The 18226-nt window shown below is 45.7% G+C and overlaps 1 protein-coding gene across 7 annotated transcripts; it reads left to right on the forward strand.

The window, feature by feature from the left end:
• The first annotated feature begins 12512 nt into the window (after nt 1-12512).
• Nucleotides 12513-16831, forward strand: LOC123138321 (uncharacterized). 7 transcript variants are annotated; one of them, XM_044558272.1, is made up of 8 exons: nt 12513-12832; nt 12975-13219; nt 13627-13714; nt 13809-13880; nt 14280-14313; nt 14816-16271; nt 16366-16441; nt 16522-16831. In XM_044558272.1, the coding sequence occupies exons 2-8, from the start codon at nt 13078-13080 to the stop codon at nt 16565-16567; spliced, it is 1914 nt and encodes a 637-aa protein (XP_044414207.1). In that variant the 5' UTR covers nt 12513-12832; nt 12975-13077; the 3' UTR covers nt 16568-16831. The 7 variants fall into 7 exon arrangements, with proteins under 7 accessions (XP_044414207.1, XP_044414210.1, XP_044414212.1 ...); XM_044558275.1 differs by having other exon boundaries at nt 12975-13207; XM_044558277.1 differs by having other exon boundaries at nt 13162-13219.
• Nucleotides 16832-18226: the final 1395 nt, after the last annotated feature.

Here is an 18226-nt window from a genome sequence, read left to right on the forward strand (position 1 = left end):
AACGTGATGATTCCACCCATACTCTTTCGAAACGGATCCCCTCTTGATAGTATGGTTATCCTTACGACTCGATTCCACCGAAAAGAAACGAAGGAAAATAATCCGTCTAAAGTGAAGTCCTCGAGGGGTAACAATTGCATAGTGCCCTTATATTTAGATAACCTGAAAAGCTTAATGCACATGATTAGTCCACAAACGTATTGTCATCAATCACCAAAACAAACCGAGGAAAATAATGCCGTAACAATCTCCCCCTTTTTGGTGGATTGATGACAACCCGTGATTTGCACAAAATATAGTAACTGGAAATTAAGCAAACCCTCTCCCAACAAAATATAGACAGGCTCCCCCTAGAGGTGTGCACCAGGGAAATTAGCATGAAAGGCTATGTGCACATCTTTAGGATCAAACTCCCCCTATATTTTATAGACAGGTAACATCCTTGCATATAGGAATAACAACAAGTACAGCTAAGCAAGGACAAGCATGAGAGCAATAATATAAGTGCCGGTAATGAAGCATCTCACATGATAACAAAGTACTTGACACTAAAGTAGATAAGATAGGGTAGTCCACATATGTCTTACACCATATGGTCTCACTCACAGCCGAAAGAAAGCGAACGAAAACGAATGAACACAATGAACACGAACACGCAAACATAAAACCCGAAGCAAATCCCTAACTCTCCCCTTTGGCAGCAAGATGCTAAAGGGAAAGGGACGACACAATGGTAGTAGATCTCCATGGCATCACTCATCATGCTCCTCCTCCTCCTCAGAGACCTCTGCAGCACAGAGAGAAGCGTGAACTCCGGTGTCCTCCTCAGTGTCAGACCACGGGCAGTGCAGGCCGATCCAAGTCTCCTCATCAGTGATCCGCTCCTCAGAGCCATCGGCAGCCTCAAGGCCAGCCTGTCTCATAATGGCCTTGTCATGATGACGAGCCATCTTGGCCTCCTTGTGAGCCTTGTACTAGCCCTTGGCCTAAAAGCAGAACAAACGCTTCATCTTCTCCTTGAGTTTCTTCGCCCAAGAGGGCTCCTCAGATGGAGGCACATACTCCTACCCATCATCATCCTCATCATCTGCATTAGATAAGACAGTCTTCTGCACTGGAGGTGCCGGAGTAGACAAACTCCATTTCTCCTTCTGACGCAGCTCGATAGTATCATGAGAAACCATATTGTCTATGACAAGCTCCTCATATGGAAACTTGGCTGCCCAAGTGTCCTCGATAAGCTACATAAGATAGGGTCCATAAATGATGCACTTGCGCTCCATGACAGCAGAGTGAAGTTCAGACCACATTACATGTGACACATCCAGCACCTGCTGAGAGCCCTGCTCTTCTTGACAGAATAGAAGCATGTCAACAAGGTAAGGGTGCACCTGATCCAAGTTGCCAATCCGAGGAAACAGGATGTTCCGAAAGATCCGATGCATGATGTCTAGAAAGGGCCAGAGCTCATAAGAAACCTTCCCAGTCTCAGACACCTTCCTGGTAGAATAGGGCCAAAGCTTTTCCTTATGAGTAGCGGCAATCTCCTTATGAGGGCGAAACCCAAGTGGGGTCTGGGCACCCTCATCATTGTACAATAAGCTGACCATGAAGTCCTTCCATGGTGTGGACAGAAGATGACCATTGGCCATCCAAGACAGAGTACAGGCCTGATCATGCCCAAAGTGAACGGTGGCAAAGAACTGGGCCACGAGCTCGGCATCAAAGTCTTTGTTGAAGGTAATGATCCTCTTGGTGTCCAACTCCTCACACCTCTGTAGAGCATTCCCAAAGTATGGCAGGTCCTTCTCCATGTGCGAGAGATCGACAGACTTGACCTTCACATACAAGTTCTTCTTTTGCTTCAAGACATCGTAATAGATGGATTGCTGAAACCTGTTCCAGAACGGATGCCTCTAAAGAGCAGGCTCCTGGTCCACATGGTAGGGATTGTGCTTCCTCTTGGTACAGAACTCCATTGCAGACATCTGATTAGCACGCTTACGCCCAGCGGAGATCTTCGATGTTGGGACCTTGGCCTTGCGTTTTGGTGGTTCAGATGAGCCACCCGCAGCAACAGTAGCAGCAAACTCAGTTGCATCCGAAGAGCGATAGCACTTGGAACCTCTTGCACGGTCTAGATTCTTGCGGCGAGCCTGATGCCCGGAGCTACTACCACCTGAAAACACACACAGACAAGAACCACAAGAGCAAGAGAGCATAAGCCAAGGAAAGACAAACACCAAATATGAAACTTAGGTAGAGACACATGGGCTTTGGCATCTCGGGGTGGTAGTACCGCACACCGGAGCGGTAGTACTGCTCATAAGCGGTAGTACCGCTAGGGTTCAGTGGTAGTACCGCCTGAGCGGTTGTCAGTAGGCTGACACCTACCGCGGCAAGATCCGGTACTACCGCAGATGCAAAAGTCCATATTTCTATACCTAATCATCAAAAAACCTAGACTAGCAGTCTCCCAAGTTCTTCCTAAGCCTCGATTCAACAAACAAATCGAGGGATGCAATGAATATAGACCAAAACCTAGATTCAAGAAGGAGAACCAAGGGAGAGAAGAATGAGGGCAATACCGTCATCCATGGCAAGAGGAGAGGGTGGGGAAAGACCCCACCGGATGGAACCGAGGGAGACAGCCTGGGTCCGGCGGCCCGGCGGCAGACCTCCGGTGCTTGGGGAGTCGCCTAAGAGAGGAGAGGACGAGGGGATGGGGCAAACTGAACGAGTATGGGGGAGTAGAAACTCCTCCTGCCCAATACATACCCCACTCACCGAGCCCTAAGCGGTAGTACCGCGTTGGTGCAGATCTGAAGCACAACGTGCCTAGCTGAACCGCTCCACAGTAGTACCGTGTCGGCAGGGCAGTAGTACCGCTTATAAGCGGTAGTACCTCTCTGCAGCTGTGGTAGTACCGCTCAGGCGCCCCAAAGCAGAAACAAGGGGGAAAAGATGGCTTATGCATGACTTGCAAAAGGAAAAAACAGAAAGAACACAAAAGACACAAGGCAAGCCAAGACAAACCCGAACACAACCACACCAAAGCACAACTACTCACAAGAGAGAAGCACAAGCAACAGGAAACAACACATAGACAAACTCTCAAGAAGAGAGGGCGGTGGTCGAGACCACCTATGTTTGAGTAAATGGTATGGCGCCATGAAGAATTATCCTTGGGCCCATGACCAAAACTTGTCTTTGAAGCACAAATGCCATAAAAATGGCTAATGTGAAAGACTCGATCAATTTAAGCATAATGGGGGGAGGGAGAGTTCATTGAGAGAACAACACTCCCCCTATGTCCATGCCTACACCTAAACAAGACATCATGAAGAGTGTGGTGGGAAGTGCAAGAGTTCAAGCCACACTGCTCGAATCAATGATATTTAGCTCATGCCTTAACTCCCGAAATCTTGCTTCATCCAAGGGCTTCATGAAAATATCTGCAAGGTTATCATGAGTGTTGACATACTTGATCTTGATCTCCCCTCGCCTAATGTGATCCCGGATGAAGTGATACCGAATCTCAATATGCTTCATCTTGAAGTGTTGCACCGGGTTGAGAGAGATCTTGATGGCACTTTCATTGTCACACCAAAGAGGCACTTCATCACAAGTGACACCATAATCCTTCAAAGTTTGCCTCATCCATAGAAGTTGAGCACAACAACTACCGGCAGCCACATACTCCGCTTCGGTGGACGAGAGAGATACACAACTTTGCTTCTTAGAAGACCAACTCACTAAGGAGTAACCAAGCAATTGGCACCCTTCGGAGGTGGACTTCCTATCCACTTTGTCTCCCGACCAATCTGAGTCTGTGTAGCCTAGAAGATCAAAGTTGGCTCCTCTTGGGTACCATAAGCCAAAGTTTAGGGTATGAGCCAAATATCGAAAGATTTGTTTGACCGCCACAAAGTGGCTTTCCTTAGGTGCGGCTTGAAACCGTGCACAAATTCCCACACTCAACATGATATCCGGTCTAGATGCACAAAGGTAAAGCAAGGATCCAATCATGGAGCAATATACCTTTTGGTCCACTGCTTTACCATTGGGATCAATGTCAAGTTGGCATTTGACGGGCATTGAAGTGGAGGCCGGCTTGACATCACTTAGCTTGAATCTCTTGAGCATGTCTTGAGCGTATTTGGCTTGGTTGATGAAGGTTCCTTCTCTTCTTTGCTTGAGTTCGAACCCGAGAAAGAACTTCAACTCTCCCATCATAGACATCTTGAACTTTGAGGTCATGAGAGCGGCAAATTCTTCATTGAAAGCCTTGTTAGGGGAACCAAATATAATATCATCAACATATAGTTGGCACACAAACAACTCCCCTTTGACCTTCTTAGTAAAAAGAGTGGGGTCAATTTTCCCAATTTCGAACCCACTATCTTGTAACAACTCAGTAAGATGCTCATACCATGCACGTGGGGCTTGTTTAAGGCCATAGAGCGCCTTGTTGAGTTGATACACATGATCGGGGAAATAGGGATCCTCGAACCCCGGGGGTTGTTTGACATACACCAACTCATTAATGGGACCATTAAGAAAAGCACTCTTCACATCCATTTGCTGCAACTTGAAATTATGATGAGAAGCATAAGCAATCAACAAACGAATAGATTCAAGGCAAGCAACGGGAGCAAAGGTTTCATCGTAGTTGATACCTCGACTTGGGAGTAGCCTTGTGCCACCAAACAAGCCTTGTTGCGAACAATGATCCCATGAGCATCTTGCTTGTTCTTGAATATCCACTTGGTTCCAATGACATTATGATTCCCGGTTGGCCTTGGCACTAATTTACACACTTGGTTGTGCTCGAAGTTGTTGAGTTCTTCATGCATGGCATTGAGCCAATCCGGATCCTCGAGCGCCTCATAGACCTTTTGGGGTTCGACACAAGAGACAAACGCGTGATGTTCACAATAGTTTGCTAATTGTCTATGAGTGCTTACCCCCTTTCTTAGGCTTCCAACCACATTCTCCATGAGATGACCTTTGGTAGTGAGCTTGGAAGCGATCTTCGCGGCACGACACTCTAATTCCTCCTCAGATGTGAAAAGAGGAGGGGTAACTTGATTATCTTGAGCGTTGTCTTGAGCTTGTTCTTGATCTTGAGCTTGCTCTTGATCTTGAACTTGCTCCAAAGGGAGAACCTGACCTTGGGCATCACTTGGTGGTTCACCACCATCTTGAGGTTGATCTTTCCCTTGATCTTGTTCACGAGGTTGAGGGCCTTCACCTTGTTCTTTGGAAGTGTGTGGGTCTTGGGTTGGTGATGGCTCCACTTGAGTGGAGCATTGACCTTCTCCTTCGGCCACAAGGGATTCCTCAATGGGTAGGATATGACCAACACCCATTCTTATTATGGCTTGGGGAGGAATTTCATCACCTACATCACAAGTACCACTTTGCTCCACTTGGGAGCCGTTATTCTCGTCAAACTCCATGTTACACATCTCCTCAATGAGTCCGGTGGACTTGTTGAGGACACGGTAAGCATGAGAGTTTGTAGAATAACCAACAAATATGCCCTCATGAGCTCTAGCCTCAAATTTAGACAAACGAACACCTTTCTTGAGAATGAAACACTTACACCCGAACACCCGGAAGTACTTGAGGTTGGGCTTGTTACCGGTGAGTATTTCATAGGGAGTCTTGTTCAAGCCTTTGCGGAGATAGAGCCAATTGGATGCATGACATGCGGTGTTGATGGCTTCTGCCCAAAAGTTGTAAGGAGACTTGAACTCCACCATCATGGTCCTTGCCGCATCCATCAACGTTTGGTTCTTCCTCTCTGCTACACCATTTTGTTGAGGGGTGTAAGGTGCAGAGTATTGATGCTTGATTCCATCATCACTAAGAAACTCATCCAAGGTGTAGTTCTTGAACTCGGTGCCATTTTCACTTCTTATTGTCAAGATCTTTGCATCATGTTGACGTTGAGCTTCATTTGCAAAGTCGATGACAGTTTGTTGAGTCTCACTCTTCCTATTGAAGAAATATACCCAAGTATATCTTGAATAATCATCCACAATCACCAAGCAATACTTTTCTACCCCCAAGACTATCAAAGGATGGAGGCCCAAAGAGATCCATGTGAAGGAGCTCCAAGGGTCTCTTCGAGTAAATGATAGTTGTGGGAGGGTGAGCCTTCTCATGTAGCTTTCCTTCGATACAAGCACTGCAAGCAAGATCTTTGGCAAAACTAACATTCATTAGTCCACGGACATGGTCTCCCTTGAGAAGACTTTGCAAAGATCTCATATTGACATGGGCTAAACGGCGATGCCAAAGCCATCCCACGTCAACTTTAGCCATTAGGCATGTCGCGGTCTTAGTGGGTCGCTCCGAAAAGTTAATCACATAAAGACCGTTTTTGACATGCCCAACAAAGGCTACTTTAAGAGTCTTGCTCCACAAGAGGTCCATGGTATCAATATCAAAGAATGTGGCAAAGCCCATGAGTGCAAGTTGACGAACGAAAAGTAAATTGTATGCAAGGGACTCAACAAGCATGACTTTCTCGATCGCGAGATCATGAGAAATGACAACCTTGCCAAGACCCGATACCTTGGAGGACGAGGCATCACCCCACTCAATGTTGGTGGGCATAGATGGAATCTTTTGCATGTCCACCACCAAGTCCTTGCTTCCGGTCATATGATCTGTGGCTCCACTATCGAGCAACCATGATCCCCCACCGGAAGCAAACACCTACAAGAGATCAATGCTTGGTTTTAGGTACCCATTTTGTAATGGGTCCTTTGATGTTAGTAACAAGGGTCTTAGGAACCCAAATAGACCATTCAATGTACTCATAAGGAGAACCAACAAATTTAGCATAAACATGCCCATCACTAGCACGGCACAACACATAAGAAGGGTTAAAGTCGCCGGCTTTGTTGGAAGGGGTGGCGTTGCCCTTTTTAACGTTGCCACCCTTTACATTCTTCTTCTTCTCCTTTGAAGCACCCTCTCCCTCCTTCACAAAGGTTTGCTTGAGAGGGGGAGGTCGTTTGGTCTTGTCATTGGACTTGGGTGCGAACCCAACTCCCTCCTTGGCTACAACTTCCTTTTGATTGCTCAAAAGGTCATTGAGATTCTTCTCACCTTGTATACACGACACAAGGCCTTTCTTAAGTTGTTCATTCAACTTGGCATTCTCCTCCACAAGATGCACATGCTCACAACACGGGTTAGTAGCATTTGCGTTATCAATTAAGACCATATGAGAAAAGGTGGCTTTCTCCTTGGTTAGCTTCACTTGGAGTTGATCATGAGTCTCTTTGAGGCTAGCATGAGCACCCTTCAAGGCCTTGTGAGCCTTGTCAAGTAAATCAAACTTCTCTTTGAGTCTAGCAAGATCAACACCAAGTTTAGCCTTCTTGGAGTTTAGCACACGAGAAACAATAAGAGCATGATCAAGATCTTTCTTTAATTTAGCATGACCATCATTGTGTGACTCCTCAAGAGCCAAACGATGAACACGCTCTTCCTGAAGCGCATTAGAGAGGTCCGATATCTCATCGGCATAGTCATGACTATGACCTTCCATCTTAGAGATGGTTTCTTCATGAGCCTCGATCATGTCATTGGCTTCACCAAGTTGTTCCAAGAGAGCAACGAAGTGCTTCTTGGATTTGCCCTTGAGCTTACTCATAAAGACTCAAATTCATTTATTTATTCATTAGACCCCTCATTTTCATCAATGCAATCCGTCAAGGAGGGATTAGTGATGATGGTAGTTTTGATGTTGGGGGTTACCTTGTTGGTGGCTTTGACCATGAGGCATTTGGCGGTGATGTTCTCGTTGGGTGAATCAAAGAGAGACACCCGTGGAGTGGTGGCAATGGCAATGGAGGCCATGGCCATGACTTCACTATCATCATCATCATCATCATACTCATTGTATTCTTCTTGTGCCACCAACCCTTTGGTTGGAGTCTTCTTGGTGAAGTTGTTCTTGCTGGGGAAGGACTTGGCTTTGTCTTTTCGGATGAGCTTGCCACCATTGTCTTCTCGCTTCTCGTAAGGGCAATCCGTAACAAAGTGGCTCACATTGCCACAATTGTAACATGTTCTCACACGTTGCTTGCCCTTGAAGCCACTTGAGTTGTTCTTGTTGAAGTTGGGCCTTGTGTTCTTCTTGCTCCAAAATTGCCTTGAAGCAAGAGCCATGTGCTCATGACAATCATATTTCGTATCTTCGGGGTTGCTCTCCTCATCTTCCTCATCTTCCTCTTCTTCCACACTAACCTTGGACTTCAAGGCAAGGCTGGGATTCTTTGCTCTTTGAGAACGCAACACCGCATTGTCGACAGTCTTTTCCAATATCCTCATTGCCATAAACTCATCCAACACTTCATTTGAGGACAAGGTGTGAAAGTCCGGCCTTTGATGGATGACGGAGGACATGGCCTTGTGGTAGGGCATCATGGCCTTGAGGAACTTGCGCTTGATCCAATTTTCATCTGTATCCTTACTCCCATGATCTCGGAGTGAGACCGCGAGAGTGGTTAATCTTCGATAAAGCACATGAGGTTCTTCATCTTCATTCATTGCAAACTCATGGACTTCATCTTGCACCACTTCATAGTTGGAGCGTTGAATGCTAGCGCTTCCCTTGTAGAGGGAAACAACATGGTGCCATGCTTCCTTGGCCACAGTGAATGGTCGGAGATGTGCAATGTCTTCGGGTGGAATTGCATCTTGAAGGATGAAGAGAGCATTCTCATTGAATTGATTATCCGCGGCTTATCTTGGGGTGAAGTTGCTTGGGTCATGCGAATAGAAACCTTCTTCAATGATTCTCCAAAGATTAGTGTTAACATGTTTTAAATGACGCTTAAAGCGATAGACCCAAGCATCAAAATCTTCATTTTTCACAATCTTAGGAGGAGGGCCGGCATGATTTAAATGAGTAGAGGGAATCGGTCCTCCATAGGTAAGAGGATGTTCCACATGGGCAAACATTCCATTTCCATTTTTACCACTAGATAAAGGAACTCTTTCACTAGAAGCTTCCCCCTTATCGGAGTTGGCATCCGCCACCTTGGTAGTGGGATCGACCACTTCCAATGGTGCGGTGGATAGTTTGAGACCATCAAGAAATTTTTTAAGCATGCCTTTAACCTCGGCCGTCATGGATGTTTTCAATGTGTCCAAGGCCACATTGAATTCCTCATGTGAGACCGAGGTTCCCCCATCGGCCATAGACGAGGATGGATTCACACCAGGGTGCTCCTCCTCACCGTTTATGGTGTCAACCATACTCTTCGGACGAGAAAGTCCTTAATAAAGAGACGAGGCTCTCATACCAATTGAAAGGATCGATATAGTTGACTAGAGGAGGGGGGGGGGGTGAATAGGCAACTAACAATTTTTAGCTTTTCTATACCAAATTTAACTTTGCATCAAAGTAGGTTGTCTAGATATGCAACTAGGTGAGCAACCTATATGATGCAACAACAATAAGCACACAAGCAAGCAAGGATAGAGCACAATAAAGCTTGCACAAGTAAAGGTGAGAGATAACCAAAAGGGGAACCGATGGAGACGAGGATGTGTTACCGAAGTTCCTTCCTTTTAAGGGCAAGTACGTCTCCGTTAGAGCGGTGTGGAGGCACAATGCTCCCCAAGAAGCCACTAGGGCCACCTTATTCTCCTCACGCCCTCACACAATGCGAGATGCTGTGATTCCACTATTGGTGCCCTTGGAGGCGGCGACCGAACCTTTACAAACAAGGTTGGGGCAATCTCCACAACTTAATTGGAGGCTCCCAACGACACCATGAAGCTTCACCACAATGGACTATGGCTCCGCGGTGACCTCAACCGTCTAGGGTGCTCAAACACCCAAGAGTAACAAGATCCACAAGGGATTAGTGGGGGGAATCAAATTTCTCTTGGTGGAAGTGTAGATCGGGGCCTTCTCAACCAATCCCTAGAAAATCAACAAGTTTGATTGGCTAGGGAGAGAGATCGGGCGAAAATGAAGCTTGGGGATGGAAGAGGTGAGTCTTCTTGGAGAAGAAGACCCCTTTATATAGTGGGGGGACACATCCAACCGTTATGCAGCCCGCAACCCGCATCTGGGCGGTACTACCGCTGTGGCAAGCAAGCATAAGGCAACCAGGGCTGAGGGAGAAGAAGTACATGCACTAGGGCGGTACTACCGCTGTGAGGGCGTACTACCACCGATAAGTGGACTGCCGCTCCCTACAGCCGCTGGAAAACAGGGGAGGGCAGCGAGCTAAGCGACAGTTGGAGCGGACGTAGGAGCGGTACTATCGCGACCTACTACTGTTCCTACTACCGCTCCCCTGCGTGGTCCTTTACGGAAACCCGACACGAAAAACGAGACCACAGCAGGGGCGGTAGTACCAGCGGCACTAACAAGTGGTACTACCGCCCTGGCCGCGGTACTATCGCTTAGCACATAGCACCCCTTGTTTTGCACATCACGGAAACTTCAAAGAAGCAGGAAGAAAGCGAGGGTGCAAGGAGAATGTGAACTGACGATTCCACCCATACTCTTCCGAAACGGATCCCCTCTTGATAGTACGGTTATCCCTACGACTCAATTCCACCGAAAAGAAACGAAGGAAAATAATCCGTCTAAAGTGAAGTCCTCGAGGGGTAACAATCTCATAGTGCTTTTATATTAGATAACCTGAAAAGCTTAATGCACATGATTAGTCCGCAAACGTATTGTCATCAATCATCAAAACAAACCGGGGAAAACAATGCCCTAACAACAGTGATGAATGTTGTGTTAATAGCATCAACGATCTAGCTAGTTTTCACATCTTGAAGCAAGTTCGAAAAAATTCTCCTTGCTTTTGTCGAAAAGAGAAGAACTATTCGATAGTAGATGTTGCATGTAGTTTCATCGGAAGTTGGTGATGAAGACATCTTGAAGGCATTCCCATGACTAGATGAAGTTCCTCCTTTTTTTTATTGAAAAACCAAGTTTGTGCCATTCCGCCTAGTGCGAGTCCGAAGAGATTGCACATCTCCATGGAGGAGCTCGCTGCGAGGCGGAGGCGACCTGATGCACGATAACACCCTAGTCTTGCTGCGATCTGCGTGACGTGTTCGTGCCTGCTCACGCGGGGCCAGTTGTGTGCGAGACAAAGAACATGACGTAAGAAATGACGTGAGGGGGCACAAATCCAACCGCCCATTAGCATGTTAATCGCACGATGGGAAAGTGGACCGGCCGAATACTCGTGCCGGTCGACCAACACAGAGTTGCGCCCTTGATGGGCTTCATCATTTATAGCGTGGAGGCAGCTTCGCTTATTCAGAAACTGGTGACGACATATCTCGTTTGCTTTTATTTTAAGTGAAATTAAAGTGCTCTGAAATATAAGACGTTGGAGAGTTTTCCGACAACCCCCAAACATAGTAAATTGTACAAAAGTACTCCTAGTGACCTGTCGGAAACACCAGTCTGCATGGCCATCGCCGAGCGGCTCCCTTGCAGATGCAACAAAGTCAGCGCCGAGCGAGCAAAAGTAGGCCGCGTGCGCCGCCGCCAGCGTGAACCGCCTGTCCGCCACCGCCAGGACCAACGCCGCCCGCTCCCGGCACATTGCCGCAGGGTCCCGCGCCCGCGCGGAGGAGGAGTAGGTGGGTGTCGTCGTCGGCCGGCGCCACTTCGCCCTGGACGCGGCGGCCGCGAAGGTGTCGTGCGAGGGCGCACATCCCATGGTTCTTCAACCACTCGCCGGCCAAGAAGGAAGGGTAGGAAGAACGAACTGAAAACCCTGGCTAGACGGCTGCGACGGGTAGGAGTCAGACGTGCTTTGTTGTGGGCTCCGTCGGCTCGTTGGCATCCATTTTATGGGACGCGCGGGGTCTGTCGTGCGGCTTGTGGCCTCCTTGCACTCGGAGGGCAGCGGCTCCGGCGCGGCCTCGGATCGAGCTGCGACGGTGAAATGAAGGAAAGAAGAGGGGAGGCGGACGGGATTTTGATTGGGAGGAAGGCGCGAGCCGTGTGTGCTGGGAGGGAAGGAGGGAGACGAGAAAGGAAGGAGGAGCCTGACACCCAGGATCCGTTGTCTCCAGGTACGGCAACGACGCGGTGCGGTGGGGGAGCGTGAGCGAGACGAGGAAGAAAGCGAAGCGTGCTGTCCGTGCACGACTCGAGCGAGGGCAAAATTGGAAAGTCGAAGAATTTCGCAATGCAAAATTTTTTTTGACTAGAATTTTGTTAAACATCTATATTTCGGATCATAGGGAGTAGTCTATATTACTCACGTCAGATGTAGCAGAACCGTGCCAGTGATTTCATGGCTAACTACGGCCGTACTAAACCTAGATATGCTGCGTGAATTGGACAAATATTTGTAACACTGACCATGTTGTTCCAGGTTGAGTAAATACTGTACGTACAAACTACATTCCGCTAAGCCCCAGAAAAGAAAACATTCTGCTAAAAAAAAGAAATCTGCTTATTGAGTCGTTAACCTTTTTCTATTCCCCGCGAGAAAAAAAAAATCTATTGGTGAAAATTGTATCGTTGGGCTCGTCCTTCCGCCGCCGCCGCCGCTGCTCCGTCCTTCGCTTCACCTCCGCCACCGCCCATCTCCCATCTGCTTCCCCGCCGCTGCTGCCTCACCATCCCTTCTCTTCCCCTCCCTATCCGGTCTCCGCCGCCGGCGGCTGCTTTGTCTCGCTTCTCCGCCGGCGGCGGCTGCTCTGTCTCGCTTCCCCGCCGCCGCGGCCGACCTCGACCTAGGCCCTAGGGCAACGGCGACGGAGCTCTTCGGCGGCTGCAGAGTTCATCCTCTCTCGGTGTTACTAGGTGCAGGTTTGGCGCTCCAACATTACTACTTGTTCTTGTTGATGAACTCTGTAATCTATATGCAATTGTTATCTCTCTAAAAAAAAATTCTATATACAATTGCTGGAATCGAAAGTAATTTGGTGACTATGGTGGTACGTGTGCACAGCTCACGCATGACATCTGTCCACCCGGGTCAAAGTCGATTTGTGTTAGAAGACCAAGGGCAGCTTAGCACTTAGCAGGCCGCAGTCTCTCATTTTCCCCTCCTGATGTCTGAAATCATCTGTGTTTTCGTTTGTAACAACATCCTAACTTCCTTACCGAAAGCTTATTCCATGATTCTTATTTTCCAGGCCGCATACAGAAGGTCAAGGACCCAGATGTTTTCTTCGCAGGAAGGTTCGCAGGAAGGTGATTTCATCTCATCTTCATTCTTCTGAAGCCACAACAGTACTACTCCACTTGCTATAGTGCCTACTGTGCAATACCTGCAACTTATTTCATTACTGTAATAAAATGTGATGGTGTTTCTAGAACAATCATCTGCATGCAAAACACTAAATATTGACAGCGTCCATGGTTATTATGCTTGCATTTCTCATGCTGAATTGATGATGCATCCAAGTTGAGTTGTATGCATCTCTGTTGATATCATCTTGTTTAGAATACTTAGTTTCCACACTTCAAAGTGACACCATCCATACACCAAATTGTTGCCCTTGGCTCACATAAACTAGGGTATTGCAGTCTGATGTGGCTGAAAATCCTCTTGTTATGTTATACACCTGAAACTATTGTTCTGTGTGGTTTTTACCCAGAGGACGCGGCCGACTTCTCTTTCAAGGATGGTAACAGGCTGTGCTCTCTTTTTCTGCGGCAGCAAGGTCTCATCAAGAAAAAGCGAAGGTCTGTGCAGTGCTTGCTCTCCTCTTCTATATGTCTGCCCCCTCCGCCTCTTAACCGTACCTTACATATTTTTTCCATCTATCTATGCATGAAGATGGCTGGCCTCGCTGAATCCCGAATTAGGTGTCCCCTTCAAACTTAAGCGACCAAAGTTTCTGAAAGTCGTGTAAGTATTCTACTATCTGTGCCAGTTATTTCCTTCTCTAAACCAGATGCAGTGCGGTATTACAACTGATATAGCTGCACGTTTCTGATTTGAAAACAATATCCACTGATTTAGTGAGTTACCTCCATGGCTCCATGTTTCAAGAGTTTGTGCCAAAAGCTTTGATAGAGCAAAACTCATTCTTCATGTATGCGCAAAAATGACCCATAGCCTGGCCCATGTTTCTCATCTGAAAACAACATCCACTGATTTAGCGAGTTACCTCAGCTCCATGTGGTCTTGGGTTGTAAAATATGGCAAACCTACCAGATTTCTATTTATCGTGTTTTCTCTACTTATAAGATTACTTTACCCATATCAATATTTTAGTAACCCTCCACAAAAAATTCTGTTCTACAGCTACTTGGCTGAATCGGATGTCAGGACTGATGAAGTAAGTTATTCATACTCTAACAGAACCTACAGCTTACAGTTTTCAGTTTCAGTTTTTACTCCCCTTATTAATGTTGCTTGCGTAGCTACTTATTTACCCGTTAGGTTTATATAACAATGAATGACAGATAATTATATTTCTAGTACAATAATTAATAATAAGAGAACATTTAGCAGTTTTAATATGTTGTGTGATCAAATATGTTGCTTCATATGAACTTACATCAAGATAACTACACTTGTGGAAGGATATACAACATGTCACATTGGAAGGAGCAGATTGATTATAGTGTGAGATGAGATAACATCTAGGAAAAAGGGTCTAACTCACTGTTATTGCTTGATCGATAGTCCATGCTTGCTAGCTCTACCAATTTCATAGTAATCACTTCTTTTTGGTGAATAATTTTATTTTGATCACTTGATTTGATCCTTGAGAGTAACATCCATGTAGCATAAACATGACAGTAACTGGGCATCTTATCGAGAAATGTCTATTCCAGGTGTCCAGCGAGAAAGTAAGATGTAACATCGAAGAAAGTTTTGGTTTGCAAAGCAAGTGTTACATTCATCATGTAGTTCTGGATGGTCTTGAGCTTTTTAAGTTGCAAAAACAGAAGGATGGCTCTCTCTGTCCAGAAAGCTTGAAGACCATGCACTGTACAATCAGCAAATTAAGCAATGGGGCACTTGAGTCAGTGGCTAATATTGTCGCCCACAATGGGATTAGTTTCAGGAAGATTAGGCCTACAATGATGAAAATCGTGAAGGACCACCTTCCAAAATACTTGGCTGAGTTGGACAGTGAAAGTGGTATGCGATTGTCTGAAATTTTAACAAATCCATGCAGCTACCGTTCTAATTCTGTCTGTCTTAGAACACCTGTTTCACCAATGCTTCTGTCATCTATTGACCAAGCTTTAGCTGGGCTGGATGAAATTCCCCAGCAAGCTGCTATTGCAATCAATAGAAAGCTCTCAGGAAAATCATGCCCCCCAGAATTTCTGCATGTAGCTCGAACTTCCAGCAGAAGCCATCTTATTAATTTGATAAGGAAAAGATGTGGAAATATGATAGCAAAGCTGCAGGAAGGCAATGATCTTCCAGAGAACTTTGCAAAAGCATTGTCAGTGATGAACCTATATCGGAAACTCACACTAAAGAGCATGGCTATTTCACAGTCAGAGTTCTTTCCCTTTCCACGTGCGACTATATCATCGCAGCAAGATATCCTGAATGCTCTATGGTCACTTCCAAACGTCGATACTGATGATATGAAGTTGCTGCGTCGCATTATGGGCCAAGGTTCTCAAGTGAAGATGGCATCATTCAAAGCAGCTGTGAGGAGGTACTTGACAGAATGCTTGTTTGAGTGTGATGATGGTAATTTACCGGATTTGGCAGTACGTGCCATTGGTTTCTTAGCTCAAATGTCTCCTAAATGTCAACAAGCTATTCTCACTGAAGAGAGAAAGGAAGTGGAAGTAGATGCTGTCTTGGATTTAAGCAGTTGCCTCAGATCTTTGGTACGTGGTGCCACTGAAGAAAACTCGAGCGATGACGAAGTTAGCTTAGAGAGTGACAGGTGCAGTGAAGATAATGATTTTGTACTCACCACGAGCAACTACTTTGATATTCGTTCTGAGCAACGCATGGATGAGGGCTGCTGTTCAAATTTCATGATCAATAGCACTGAAGATTCTGAGTACACTGCTGGTGCTGGACATTATGGAGACAGTGGTGCTGCTGGCAGTACGATGGATCCTAGTTCGGAGAAGGACAATGTGGAGATGACTAGATGCTCTGCAGAAGATCTCTCTGCATTATGTGATGACACTGCAAGTATTGCACATGAGCTTATTGGGCACATTCTTAAAAACATGTTGACTGAAGACGAGGGGATTGATGAACTTACCGGATGTTATCTTGGAGGCAGTTCTAATTCTCAAGATCCTCAAGGTACATTGTGAACCACCAGTAGAACTTTTCTATTTATTATTTCTCTTTTCAGTTTTCAATCCCCATGTTGGGTAATGATTTTTATTTGCCATAGATCCTGAAGCGGAGAACCAAAAAGGCGACATTGTGATAAATGCTGTCCAGAGTCTCTTACCTAATCTGCCGAAAAGGTCTGTATACATTTTTCATTATCTCCCTCACCCCCTCCATTGTGCACGTAAACGGTCTAATAGTATGTTAATGTGTGCAGCTCCATCGACAAAGTTAGGAGCATACTGGATGGTGCGGAGCAGTGAGGATGGTCAATAGACATTTTTAGGTGTCGAACCTTGCATGGTGCTGTGAATTGGGATATTGAATGTGATGGACAATTTTACCTTATGAAGAGGGATGTGCATGTTTTGTTTTGCTGGGGGAAATGTGCATGCAGTGGACATTTTTTTGCCATATCACTGGAAAGCTAGCACATGTGCTTACATGGATCCTGTAATTAGCGTTTTTTGTGCACTCTGACATGGTTAAGACTGGTGATTTTTGAAATATACTAGCCTGTTGCAAGACTGGTGGTGTTTTTCATTTTGCACTGCTCTGTTTCAAGTTTCAACTACTCCGAAAACTAGCACATATTCAAATCACATTATAGTCTGATCCACCATCAATTGTTGTCATTCTCCTTTCTGCTTTCATGAACTATACTTTCAAAAATTGTTTCCAGGATTACTGTGCAAAACATTTATTTAATTGGCATTTAGTTCAAGAGAATTGTATTAGGATGAATAAAATGCACTGTGGGTAGAACAACTAGTTAGGTGGGTGCAATCAAGTATGGAAATTTACAATCATTCGTTTTGGTCATAAAAAATGTTTATTGGGCTCAATGTGGGGCAGTTAGGCGCCAGTTGTGCTAATGGTGCTTGGTCAGCCCCCGAGGGGCATCGGCTCCCAGTACCATGGACTTTTGCAGGGCTAATATTTCATTTGGTAGTATTTCTTTTGTATGGTATTGTTGTCAGGCATCATGCCAAACATGTCAACTTGTCCAGGCAACAAATATGAACTTGAGGATGCTGTGTTGCTCGGTCTTAACCGTTACTCTGCAGACATGATGACTCAACCTATCATGGCTGTTGCTCTTCTGAAGCTCTCTTCACGGTTTCCATCTATCAGAGTAAGATGTATTTCAACTTGACCTCATATTGTAGTTGCATAACTTTCTGCGAAGTACTAGCTCAAAGCTGCAACTGTTTTTAACAGTGAGCTAGTTGAATTTGTTCTTCCGGTTCTCCCGTATCCATAATGTTCCCTGTAAGTTCTGAATGCGCTGTGCGAAACCACTTTTACGAATTCTAAAATTTGTGCAATTCTGTCATCTCTTGTTACAAATGAACTTTGGACTCGCAGGATCATTTAAATATGGAAATTTTCCCAACTTACTGAAGAAATATGTAATGATGTATTGATGTCTACACTCTGGTAATCATATAGTGATGTACCAATACCATTGTGTATGATTTGCTCTTCTTTTCGGCATCTCTGTTCAACTTAACTTCTCCACAAACTTATCACATCTTTTAGATCCTTGCAGTGGTGCCTAGTTGTAACCTCAAGATACATTAGCATATCATTTAAAGATTTAGTTCATGCCTGGTAAGGCTGGCTTTCTGGGCTTTGTGGCTTTGGGCCGTTCGATAGCGTCGCGGATGGTTAGGATTGAATGTAAAAATTCTGAGGTGGCGTCTGTAATATTCTCAAGGGTGAGTTTTTCTTGTCATTTACCCGCAGTGCCATCCCACGTCCATGCATGTCGGCATTGATTCACCGATTCAGCCTCGCGCGCTCACCCTACGGCTCATCACCATCCTGAGGTCTATCAGTTCTATTGGCATGTGTAGGTTTGCGTCAGTATTATATAAGATTCATTGAACATTCTGTTTGCAAGAAACCTTTTTGTCCTC

Source organism: Triticum aestivum, chromosome 6B (genome assembly GCF_018294505.1).
Source record: "Triticum aestivum cultivar Chinese Spring chromosome 6B, IWGSC CS RefSeq v2.1, whole genome shotgun sequence".
Taxonomy (NCBI): Eukaryota; Viridiplantae; Streptophyta; class Magnoliopsida; order Poales; family Poaceae; genus Triticum; species Triticum aestivum.

What these genes read in the sequence shown, in the direction of transcription:
- LOC123138321 (XM_044558272.1), top strand. Translation starts at nt 13,078, where the DNA reads ATGTCTGAAATCATCTGTGTTTTCGTTTGTAACAACATCCTAACTTCC. An exon ending in GCAGGAAGGTTCGCAGGAAG is followed by an intron (nt 13,220 to 13,626) that starts GTGATTTCATCT and finishes GTTTTTACCCAG; the next exon opens with AGGACGCGGCCGACTTCTCT. An exon ending in TTACCTAATCTGCCGAAAAG is followed by an intron (nt 16,442 to 16,521) that starts GTCTGTATACAT and finishes TAATGTGTGCAG; the next exon opens with CTCCATCGACAAAGTTAGGA.